The sequence below is a fragment of the Lacerta agilis genome, chromosome 2, assembly GCF_009819535.1.
Source record: "Lacerta agilis isolate rLacAgi1 chromosome 2, rLacAgi1.pri, whole genome shotgun sequence".
Lineage (NCBI taxonomy): Eukaryota > Metazoa > Chordata > Lepidosauria > Squamata > Lacertidae > Lacerta > Lacerta agilis.
The window spans coordinates 20,275,890-20,288,821 of record NC_046313.1 but is presented as its reverse complement, the minus strand read 5'-3'; the positions used below and the strand labels follow the sequence as shown (position 1 = coordinate 20,288,821).

Genomic DNA, 12,932 nt, shown 5'->3' with positions numbered 1-12,932 from the left:
TATGCATGTTATCAAAACTTCAATTAATCTGCAGAATCCATAGCAATTAATGCACGTTCTCTGACATCGCTTGTAGAGTTGCAGATTATCCATATTGACTGAGTGATGTACACAAAATTCCATGTTTATGTTGTCAGTTTGCAATCCCTGCCGTTTTTGAGACTATGTATACAGGTAACTTGCAATTTACATGCATTTAACTTGTGCATATTTGACTTTACACACTTGGCAAAAAAATTAAAAGGGGGCTGGGTGTCCAGGGAAGAAAAACTTTGGCAATCCCGTCCGCCATTGCACCCAGTGTGTTTTGACTATACAAGATTTTGGTGTTCCATGTTATCCCTGGAACATAACCCCCATGTAAATTGAGAGTCGCCTGTATCGACTTGTAATCCACCTGTTAAATGACTTTTTAAAAATTACTTGTGCAAACAGTACTTCACAGATGTTAATTGCACTGTGGTCCATGTATCCAATTGTTAGATGAGTCTGTCAGTGATTACAATGGATACTTCTGGAGCCCCTAGTCTTTGAACTAGTTGTCTATTGTCCATTTTTTGCTTTAGAAGAGATTCTGGAAGCAATCAGAGCCAGAAAGGGGGAAATACCAGAAGATAAAAGCTCAATAGCTGATGAAACGGAAAAGGAAAAGGCTAGTGTTGAGAATAAAGACAGTACAGATACTGATAATGGCAAAGAGGAACTTTCGAACCAACTGCTGGATGTAAACAAAGAAACACCACCAGATGAAAGTTCTGAAAAAGGAAGAAAGGAAGGTAAAGACGATACTTGCAAAATTAACATATTTTCTGCAGTAGTGTTTACTCCCATGTATTTCTTTTTGATAGCATTTATTATTGTATCTTTTGATCTGTCAACAGTTTCAGATTTAGACAGACATTCTTCTCATCACAGAATCAGCTCTCATTCCCCAGTGACATAGTCCAAGCAGTTTTCACGAACTTTCATTTCAGTGTAGGTAAAACTTGGTATCTTTGTATAAGCCAGTTTTTAAAACACCTGTTGCACTTTGTTACTCATTTGTTACTGTAGAGCAAACAGATGCTATAGATAAAAGCAACTCTGTGACATCAGCTGTTGGAGGCAACAGCATAGATCCTCCTGCTGGGGAGTGTAGTGCTTCTGAAGGAAAGAGTGCAGTCGGAAATGAGTCAGAAATCGTGGATGATAATGAGGCAAACAAGAAGCTGGTGACATCAGAGGCCCTCAAGAATGTCTCAGGTACAGAAAATACCTCTGTAATTTAGAGGAGCATAATAGTTATGTAAATGGAAATCAACTAAAACCACTTACAGTGTATGCTATTCGTGCTGCTTGTTTGCACTGCCATCCCTGACTCTGATATGTTTGTCTTCGACTGAATTAATAGTGTCCCAGATTTAATGTGGATAGACTTGTGTTCCTGCATCCTTCAAATATTTGGGATTACTACTATTTATTTATTTTGTCCAGCCGAAGCCATTACGAAAGATAAAATACATAAAACAGAATGAAAGCAGAATAAAATGCATGACATGGTTAAAATATTTATTAAAATCAGGCATCCTGCCAGATAAGAGTTTGAATCCCCTGAAGAATTTAACTTATCCCCACAAACTTTTCTCCTTAAAATTGCCGCTCTAAAGGCAAAACAGACCACTTTTTATGAGGCGTAGGGGGGCTTGTTCCCTAATAAAAAGTTTATCACATACTCATCTCAGTCTCCCAATTGGGAGATTTAAATCTTTGCTCTTGAGTCCTCGTAGATTGGGCATACCAGTAAGTAGTAGAGTAAGTCTTCAGGCACATTACCTCCACATGGGCAAACTCTTTCTTCATAGGGGCATTTGAAATTACATTTTGCATGGATTTGCACTGTGTTTATTTTTAGAACTCCCAGAATGCATTGGCTTATATTTTAGTGTGGTATGCAAAGGAGTGAGAGCCTCTTGGGTGGCAGAGCATGATCCCATGGGTGCCATGTTGGGGACATCCAACAGTAGAAATACCTGGTGTAATAGCCAAGAATGTAGATTACACACAGAAAAATGAATGTGAATAGATCAGAACCAGTGTCATCGATCTCATGCATGAGAACCTCTTTCGGGAAGATTTGGAGAATATGTAAATAGAGGGAAAGTATCATTGTATAGAAATGATGGCAAGATCACTTCCGCGCATGCGCAGGACGTGGCAATTCGGGCATTCATGACCCGATCACGCGCTCAGGGCTGAGAGCTCAGCCCCTGTGCAATTGGAAGGATTCCTGCCGCATTGCCCGAAGGCCGACCAACCCAGTCGACCGGGGGGGCGTGTCCTGCTTTCCTTTAAGCCGGAAACGGCGGGAATCCTCTCTCTTTCGCTCCGGATCCCAGCTGCATAGGTTCATGCAACCCAAAGACCTCCTTGTTTCTTCTGGTTTGCTGCACACGCTGCTCTCCGGGAATCCTTTTCCCTGTCTCTTCGTGCTGCGCTGGCTGCCTGCGTCCCGTGGAGGAGCCTCTCCCGCACCCCCTCTTCCCGCTAAAGATATGATAGATATAAAGACCAATTGGGAAACTATGTCTCTAGGGTGCTATTCCACGACTGTAGAAGTTGTGAATACCACAGCAATATGTGCAGGCTTATTTGAATGGCTGTTTCTTGCCCAATTAGCAGCCTCAGCAGCTTGTTATGAACCTGTTAGGAGTTGTTTCGTTGCCCAGTGATCCGAGAATTTACTGCCTTGAATAATGTGGCATCTTCTTCAGTTCTGGCCATCTAGAGATTTCATCCTTGATTTCAGGTGACTCATGATAAGATTGATAACAGTGATTCAAAAATAATTGCCCCCTTTTAGTTCTTTTCGTAATTAAAATACTTTTGTTTATTCCTTCCTATCCTATTACTCATGTCTGCTACGTATTCCTTGGGTGCAGTAATCCTCTCTGTACGCTCTCCCACCTAACCAAAATACAGTATACAGCTCCCTTTATGTAAAACATGTATCTGGGAAAAGTTGTAGTCCAACCCTCTTCCCATGTAATCGTTTCAGTGTTCAAAGGTGTTTTTTTTTAATGTGGGTGTGCATACAAATTCAACCTTTCTTCTTCCCCCACTCTCCAGTGAGATTTTTCAGAATGTATAATTTGGTTATTAATCATGTTTGCTAAATGCAGGAATAACAACGTGCTTAACTGTTGAGCTAAAATAAGAAATACAGTGGTTTTCTCTATAGAAGTGGTGCACGTAATTAATATATATACAACACCTGTTGAGTTAAATTCAGAAATAAATGATCATTTATATTCTCATACTATTGATGTTTCAGCACCTTTTGATTTCAAGATGTTCATCTTGCATTTTAAAGTACCCTTCAGGTAATACTACATACATAAATAGTTACTATCTTTCACAGATGAAACAACTAAGATGGTTCCCAGCCTGAACGTTGGTTCTTCCACTGAAGCACTTTTGTCTGATCCAGAAAACAGCTGTAGCAATGTACTAAATTCCATGCAGGACGAATCAGTGAAGGCTTCTGATGAAGTGGAAACTATTGAAGGAGGATCCCAGAGCTCAGAGGAGCTAGGTAAAAATAATGCAGTCTGTCTTTAGAGGAGCTCAGGCTTAGGCAAACTCGGCCCTCCAGATGTTTTGAGACTATAATTCCCATCATCCCTGACCACTGGTCCTGTTAGCTAGTGATGATGGGAGTTGTGGTCCCAAAATATCTGGAGGGCCGAGTTTGCCTATGTCTGGAGTAGCTGATTGCTGCTCCTAAAATGACACTCAGCAATATCGGTACTAATTGGCCTTTCTGTGTCCTCTTTAAATGGGTGGTTTGTTTTGGTTTTTGACAGGGGATAGAGCTAACAGTGAAAGAAGTGAATCTCCAAACACTGGAAGAGGCACACCGGGTTCAACACGAATGGTCACCAGGTTACGAAATCCAGATAGCAAACTCAGCCAGCTGAAAAGTCAGCAAGTTGCTGCTGCTGCACATGAAGCAAATAAGCTATTTAAAGAAGGCAAAGAGGTTTGTGTTAATTTTGCAGACTTTTTACTGCAGAAATACTCCTGTTCACGGAAAGCAAAATGAAAATGGTCACCTGGCGGCTTCTACTGGGTGTCGAAAACTAAGCACAATCTTATTCATGGCTGTTCAAAAGTCAGATCTATTGATTTTAATGGAACCTACTCCTGGGTATAGATAGAGTTTGTTTCTTTAGGAAAATCAACTTTGAAGACAAGTTTATCCTTAGCCTAAGTTCTTACAGTCAGAGCCTATTTCATCCTGTGCACGTATTTATAGATTAAGAGCTGCATTTGCTAATCTTCGACATTATATTCCCTAAAGATAACAGGGATTGGGCTGACACTAAAATATAAGACAAAAGAGTGTAATTTTTAAAAATTTGTGTGCATTTTGTTTTTTGTTTCAATAAGGTCCTTGTGGTTAATTCCCAAGGAGAAATCTCCCGACTGAACACAAAGAAAGAAATAGTGATGAAAGGAAACATCAGCAATTATTTCAAACTAGGCCAAGAAGGGAAGTACCGTGTGTACCACAATCAATATGCCACCAATTCTTTCGCTTTGAACAAGCACCAACACCGGGAAGATCATGACAAGAGGCGACACCTCTCTCACAAATTTTGTCTGAGTCCTGCTGGAGAGTTCAAATGGAATGGCTCTGTCCATGGGTCAAAGGTTCTCACGATATCCACCCTGAGATTAACAATAATTCAGCTAGAGAACAACATCCCATCCTCATTCCTTCACCCCAACTGGGCTTCACACAGGTGAATATATTTGTGATTTTCATAATTTTTTATGCAGTGGTTTTTAAAATTATATAGATTGGATCCAGACTTGCTCCTGTATGAACCGTTTGTTCAGCTACTAGCACCATCAACTTGCATGGTAGCTGAAGAAGATGAGTTTACAGTAAAAGTTGGCAGGGTGGAAATGGGAAAAAGAAGGGAAATTGAGGTCGCAGTTAACAGAGCAGTAGTATGTAGTTGTCTCAGTTGTATGCGCTTAGGCTTTGTTGCAGGCTGAATTAGTGTGTTGTACCATTTGTTCCATAGAAACACTTTGAGGAGGGATTTTAATGAAGAGAGGTAGTGTTTTATAATATAATTGATTTATACCTTGCCCATCTGGCTGGGTTTCCCCAGCCACTCTGGGAAGTTTTGTTTTAAAGTGTGCTATTGATATAGCATTTATCCTCCTGTATGCAACAAATGCAGGGCTGATAATATTTTTGTCACCTGTAGGTCTAACTGGATCAAGGCCGTGCAGATGTGTAGTAAACCTAGAGAATTTGCATTGGCTTTAGCTATATTGGAATGTGCAATCAAGCCAGTTGTCATGCTGCCAATCTGGAGGGAGTCCTTGGGACACACCAGGTAAGATGTCTGAATGAGTGAAAAACATAAGTCTACATTAAAATATGTGCAAGTACTGGAGATTTTAACACCATTATAAAAACTCGGTCCGGCACATTGAAAATTCACGGGCACAGTTTTTGCAATATGTTCACCACCTGGAAGTTGACTTATGTCAGTTAATCTCAGAAATGGAAAAAAAATGCTTTGAAAGTTCAACAACAGTGTACTTTAAATGCTCTTGACTCAACTGCATTCGCTGTTTGTACAGCAGCGTGCAGCTGTTTGTGTATCTGTAGTATAACTGGCCCAAAAGAATGTCTATCTTGTGATTAGGTTGCGCAGAATGACAGCTATTGAAAGAGAAGAAAAGGAAAAAGTGAAAAAGAAGGAAAGAAAACAAGAGGAAGAAGAAACCATGCAGCAAGCAACATGGGTGAAATACACATTTCCTATCAAACATCAGGTACGGTTTCTGCATAGTAATCTTAAGTAAATGTTTTTAGCAGATTTCTGCTCTTTATTAAATTTAAAAGGCTGTATGGGGGGGGGGGTGTTGTTTTTTAACATAGGATTGATGAAAAGAGAGAACTTGAAACTGACTTGTGTCTTGGCCATTGTTTAATTGGATAATAAGACATGATGGATTGTAATCTTACTCAGTTGATAGAAGAGAGATTTCACCAAACATCTTTGATACTGTATGTGCATAGGATGGGATTTATATATCCCAGTTCCAAGTGTAAGAGAAATTTGAGACAGGTCAAGATCCCATGTACTTCATGTATTCAATGAAGATGATTTCCTTTTCCTTATAGCCCCATGACAAAAAAAGCTTAAAAACAAAATATAGTAGCGTTTATCTATTAAGAGTTAATCCATAACAATCACTAAGAACAAAATAAAAAATAAAAAAATTCCTTCCAGTAGCACCTTAGAGACCAACTAAGTTTGTTCTTGGTATGAGCTTTTGTGTGCATACACACTTCTTCAGATACCTAAGAAGTCTATGTGGAACCCTTTGATAAGCCCCTCTAAAAAAAAGACCTCAGTAGCTGCATAGATGCACCCCTAGTATTCTTTGTGTGGAAATCAGGGTTCTAGGAACCCAAGTGGTCATAGCAAGTCTGCATCCCTAAAATGTTGCTTTTCTATGCATTGCTGTTTGGGGCAGGGGCAATCGTTCTGGTAGTGTGCTAAGTCCTTTTTCATGCATGTATGTTGCTGATCTACATTGTAGCCAAAGTTTAAGCAGTTTCCTGCAACATTTGTTGAAAAGCCATCTTTTATTTTCGTAATTGTATATAAGCTTTTAAAGTAAATTTATTACTTTAAAATGTATCCATAATGCTTTACAGGTTTGGAAACAAAAAGGAGAAGAATATAGAGTAACAGGGTATGGTGGATGGATCTGGATTAGTAAAACGCATGTTCATAGATTTGTACCCAGATTACCAGGAAATACTAATGTCAATTACAGGAAATTACTACCAGGTGAGTGTTTGCTATGAAATAAATTTTACTGTTAGTTACTGCACCATAAACAGCCCTTCTCAGCACTACTGTCAAACCTTGGTTTTCAAACGGCTCCGTTTTTGAATGTTTCGGCTCACGAACGCTGAAAAGCCAGAAAGAAATGTTCCGGTTTTTCGGAACCCGAACATCCAATGCTGCTTCGGTTTGAGTGCAAGAAGCTCTTGCAACCAATCGGAAGCTATGCTTTGGTTGTCGAACATTTCGGAAGCTGAAATTGGTGGATTCCATTCGAGAACCAAGATTTAACTGAATTTGTTTTTAAAACAGTGCTGTAATCATATTAACAAGCACCTCAGAAGACCCAGGAAAACCACTATATTACACTAAAGTTCTGTTGCTATTAAACTTCGTGAAATACTGGGAAATTTGTCTACTGTTTGCCCACACAAATGCTGTAGTTTTGTTCTTTTTAAGGCTTCTGCCAGGTGATTGTCAGTGGAGGAAAGGCCCAGTGGAGCTGGTCTTTCAGCAGAGACAACTATGGCCCTGTTTACTTTTTCTCCATGGTCTCACTGGAGGAGTGGGGGATATTCACTGATTTTCCCTATACCCCTTGTAATGTTGGGGCATCCTCTGTTGGGGAAAATTAATGTCTATTCCCTGCCCTCCACCTTACCCCCAGCAGGAGTCTCTATTGCAGAGCTTTCCAAACTGTGTTGCGATTAGTGTGACATCTGCAGTGTGTAGGTGTGTCGCACAAATGCTCCCCACGCTCCTACTGGAAAAGGGTTGGTTAGTTTAACCTCCAGTTTGCTAATAAAACTGAATTACAGTGTTGCAAAATGATACATCTCTAAAAAGTGTGTCACCAGTTTGGAAAGCTCTGCTCTACTGGATCTCAGTTGCTTCTGTGAACAGAAGGAACCTTTTCATATTGCAGAAGATCAAACCTGGATCCAACTCACAGGTTTTAATACAGATTTCTAAATTGATTGAGTAATAATTGAATAATAATTCATCTTTCAGTTCAGCTTAGTTCGGTTTATTGTGTTTAGCGAACAGCCATTACACACAGAAAAATAATAATAATAACAAGAATACTGTTAATAATAGTGGTTTACATTTCTACTGCCTGACCTTTACAGGATAAATAATTTCCCATTCCCCATTTAAGTTTTAGTACACAAATTTGTAATGCCTTGGCAATAAATTTTGATGATCTTCATCTTTATTTTACGCTAATTAAAATTTAGCAGTTCATGAGGAGACGAGTGTGTCTATTAAGCAATAAAACAAAAAATGAGTTCAATTTTCTTCTTCTGCATTGGTGTTACTTATATAGGAAGAAATGCCTAGTTTTACTTAGATAGGAAAAATCTAGTGAAAACAGAAGAGGTGGTTTGCACTTTTGCCGTTCAGGAAGAAGCATTTCAGAAATAACGGATGGGATACTCAAATGCATTCGCGTATTGCTTTATTCTAAGTTTTGAGTATTTTATTGTAAGAATTTTGCCTTTTTAATTACAGTTATATTTCTGAGTTCAAAATACTGTGTTTAGGTGCAAGAATCAATACTTTTGAATACTTTGGTTACACACCGTAACTTAATGCTCTCTTTAATGCATGCACCCTGAGAGTTTGAAAAGGTGGCATAGAAATCTTATAAATAAATATATGTGTCCTTTTTTAATCAGCAAAAAGTGAAACTGCTACCATCCCAGAAAAACAGCGTGAACTGGATAAAAGGAAAAATCCAGCAAAAGTGAAGGTCGAGCATGGTTCTTCGAAAGAAAAGATAAAATATTTCCGTGAGCCACACAAGAAGGACCAAAAAGAAACTGAAAATTCCGAGACCACAAAGAGAACTCAAACCAAGGAAGAAAATGAACTGCATGAAGAAAAATCTGAAATCAAACATTTTGAAAAATCAGATCACGCAAAAGAAGGTATTAAGCATTTAAGGCATATGGGTGGGTGGGTGGGTGGGTGAGTATTTAGATTTTCATGGATTAATTCTGTTTAGCAGAATGTATGTGTGCTTATGTAAATCTGAGAACAATCGGGGGGGCATTTAAAAAAATCTGAAACTCTGGATGTCAGACACTAAAGTCCCATTGACACATTCACCTGCACACATATGGAAGCCACTTCCTGTTGCTGTGATCACACACAGTTGTGATGTGTATGAATGGAACCATGTGGGTTAGGCAAAACAGTTCAGAAGGACCCAGTAATCACCAAAATGTCTTACTGAATTTAAATTGTTCTTCACAGAGAAGAAAGAAATTGGTGACGGTGATAAAGACATCAAGGAAGAATCTATGGAGGTTGATGAAGTGAAAGTGGATACCTCCGCAAAATATGAGGAAGCCCCAATCAATGTGGATTTAATCAACGTCAGCGAGAGTTTCCACTTAAGGACATTTTACAAAAGGAAAGTAAAATCATCAAAACTAGATGGACTGCTTGAAAGGAGAGTAAAACAGTTTACACTGGAGGAAAAGCAGCGACTAGAAAGAATAAAGCTCAAATCTAGTTCTAACTCTTCGGGTTGTAAATTGTTGAGGCAACAGGAGAGTGAGGATGACCTACAGTTACCTAAAGCAGGGGATGAGAAGCAAGTAGATTTGACATCCCAAAGCAGAATTGATACTTCAGATACAAATCAAACAGAAGATCCTGTTAAAGACCGCTTGTCACCCAGCAATCGCCACTTTACCAAAACCAGTGAATCAGTCCAATCTTTGCCTTGCTTGAATAGGCTTTTAGAGGGAGAAGCAGATGCAACTTCAGTTCAGTGTCCAGATACTCAAAGTTTGAAAGCAAAGGATACTAATGAAAGTGTTTCTGAATCCATGGATACAGATAACCCTCAAGTGCAGAGTATGCAGAGTAAGGAGAAAAGCACTGACCGTTTGATAACAGAAGACTCTAAACCAATAGAAAACAAAGAAACAACAACATGTGGTATCTTAGAGGACAATGCAAAATGTTTGGAGCAAGCAAATACTGAGTCTCAGTGCGGAAATGTTATTCGGCCAATGGTAACTGAAAGCAGCTGTGAAGGAGACACTTCATCTTCAACTGAGATAGGAAATGATGTGTTAACATCTGAAAAACACGACTGTGGTTCTGCAGAAGCTCGTAGGTTAGAAAATCATCCCAGCATGGTATCTCTGCAAGCAAAAGAGAGTCTTGTGAAAAACAGTGCAGAGGCATCTGAACCCAAAATTGCATTAAATCCAAAGCAGACCCTCGGGGGCCTAAAATCGCTGCATACTGAGCTAATTTCAGAAAAGGCATTTGAAGCCCAAATTCCTGATGTGATTGGAGAAAATATTATTGATGAGGTAGTGAAGACTAAAATCACTGAAACAAATGGTGAAAAGCAAGACCAGGAGATGTGTGTCCCACCGAGTTCTATAAACAAGTGTTTTGATCAGATTAAGAGTATTGCTGACAAAAATAACAATAAAAACGGGGAATTGAATACACAAACAGAAAAGGGGAAGTCAGCAGCATTTCAGATTAATGGAAAAGACACTGATTTTAAAGTATTACCTAATGAAGAGTGCTTAAAGAGAGAGACACTTGCACAAACCGAGAGCGGCGTTGACTCAAAAATAAACAATATTAGCAAAAGCAACCCTCTGGTCAAATCATTTTCTTCTAACGAAGCTCTGAAACCATTTATGAATGGTGATATTGCAGTGGAAGATGCAAATGATAATTTGGTCAGTAAGTTAGGTGTACAGAGTTCTGTGGGTGGTGATTCTAGAGAAAATGATTTGCTTCAAGATAACATGCCTCAGTCTAATCAAAATACTGGAAGAAAGCAGTGTTCTCCTGAGAGTTCTAGTCTTGTTGATGATGCATCCATCACATCTGTCCATTCCTCCAGTGAAAACAATATATATAATGAAACCGAATGCATGGAGATTGAACCACCTTGTGTTACGAAAACTGCTCCATCACCTGTAATTTCCTGTGAGGAATCTAGCTTGAGTAATGACTTTGCTGATCAGAATGGATTACCAATAAGCAACAAAATCGAAAGTGTCAATGGAGAAAGTGTAGTAAAAGCCGTTGTTACGGAAGTGACCACCACATCAACTGTTTCTACAGAATCCAAAACTACTTATAAAGTATCAGGATTGTCAGCCATCAAGGAAGATAGAGAAAGTGGGGTATCATCCATGGAAAACTGTTCTGTATCCACTGTAACAACGACCACGACCACCACGACCACTGTAAGAAAGCTTACTGCTCCCACTACAGATAGCAATACTGATGTCATTTCTGTAAAGGAGCATAGCAAAACTGTGGTAACAGCAACAGTTACTGATTCCTTGACTACTGCAGCAGGAATCTTGGTGACTTCTATGACAGTCAGCAAGGAATATTCCACAAGGGACAAAGTGAAGCTCATGAAATTTTCAAGGCCGAAAAAAAACTCGTTCTGGAACAGCCTTGCCATCTTACCGGAAGTTTGTTACCAAAAGCAGTAAAAAGAGCATATTTGTTTTGCCCAATGACGACTTGAAGAAGCTAGCAAGAAGAGGAGGAATAAGAGAGGTTCCCTGTTTCAACTATACTGCGAAGCCTGCTTTGGATATTTGGCCATATCCATCCCCGAGACCAACGTTTGGTATCACTTGGAGGTACAGTGTTAACAGCTCTTAAAAATCATTGGGTGGGAGAACATGTCTTCATACAAATGGTAGGCGTGTTATATTCCAGCATGAAAATCTGGCACTTCAGGTGTTATCCCTTTTAATATTAGCCCAACATTTTTTGGTCCTCCATATTTGAGGATATTTGAGCTAAATTTATCTAACAGGAGTGTTTGTTTCCCAGGTGTGCTCAATTTGAAAGGTTACCCTACTTCCAGGCTTAAAGTTTTGTGTACTGTCAAAGAATAGGGTCAGTATTGAAGGGGGGAAACGCATACTTCTATAGCCAGTGATATATGGCAGCTTGGCATCCACCATGGTGAAGAGTTAGGGCAAATGATACACAGTTGGCATATACATTACTCACGTTGAGTACACTCTCCTTAAGGCACACGGGCGCTGTGGGTTAAATCACAGAGCCTAGGGATTGCTGATAAGAAGGTTGGCAGTCCGAATCACCGCATCGAATCCCGTTGCTCGGTCCAAGCTCCTGCCCACCTAGCAGTTCGAAAGCACGTCAAAGTGCAAGTACAGTGGTACCCTGCAAGACGAATGCCTCGCGACGAAAAACTCGCAAAACGAAAGGGTTTTGCGAGTTTTTAGTTGACTCGCAAGACGAATTCGTCTATGCCTGTTTTTCGCAAGACGAATTCGTCTGGCGAGGTACCACTGTAAGCTGGCTTACCTTTTCGCTCTGGTCGGGAGGGGTGATGTCCGCGTCCGCCATTTTGGATCGACTGTGCATGCGCAGTCGATCCAAAATGGCAGACGCGGACAACATCCCTCCCGACCGCAGCGAAAAGGTAAGCTCCGCTGCCGGTCGGGAGAGGGCCGTGGGATCGTGCCCGATGTCGGGCATGATCCCACGGCCCTCTCCCTCCTTCCCGGAGCCCCGCCGCTGCGTTTTAAGACTGCAACGATCGTTGCAGTCTTAAAACTCGGCGGCGCGGAGCTCCGGTGCCGGTCGGGAGGGGGCCGTGGGATCGTGCCCAATGTCGGGCATCATCCCACGGCCCCCTCCCTCCCTCCCGGAGCCGCGGAGCTGCGTTTTAAGACTGCAGCGATCACTGCAGTCTTAAAACACAGCACCGCGGAGCTCCGGTGCCGGTCGGGAGGGGGCCGTGGGATCATGCCCGATGTCAGGCATCATCCCACGCCCCCTCCCTCCCTCCCGGAGCCGCGGAGCTGCGTTTTAAGACTGCAGCGATCGCTGCAGTCTTAAAACACAGCACCGCGGAGCTCCGCTGCCGGTCGGGAGGGGGCCGTGGGATCATGCCCGATTCGGGCATCATCCCACGGCCCCCTCCCTCCCTCCCGGAGCCGCGGAGCTGCGTTTTAAGACTGCAGCGATCGCTGCAGTCTTAAAACACAGCACCGTGGAGCTCCGCTGCCGGTCGGGAGGGGGCCGTGG

General features: G+C 41.1%; 1 protein-coding gene across 1 annotated transcript in view; it reads left to right on the top strand.

Moving 5' to 3' along the window:
- Window positions 1–12,932, top strand: part of BPTF (bromodomain PHD finger transcription factor) — a 67,208-nt gene that overhangs the window by 18,742 nt on the left and 35,534 nt on the right. The window contains 11 exon segments of the mRNA XM_033138889.1: window positions 567–776; window positions 1,054–1,242; window positions 3,398–3,571; window positions 3,843–4,018; window positions 4,429–4,784; window positions 5,262–5,393; window positions 5,709–5,838; window positions 6,731–6,866; window positions 8,543–8,794; window positions 9,123–11,293; window positions 11,295–11,509. Of these exon segments, the coding sequence (XP_032994780.1) occupies window positions 567–776; window positions 1,054–1,242; window positions 3,398–3,571; window positions 3,843–4,018; window positions 4,429–4,784; window positions 5,262–5,393; window positions 5,709–5,838; window positions 6,731–6,866; window positions 8,543–8,794; window positions 9,123–11,293; window positions 11,295–11,509 (4,141 nt within the window).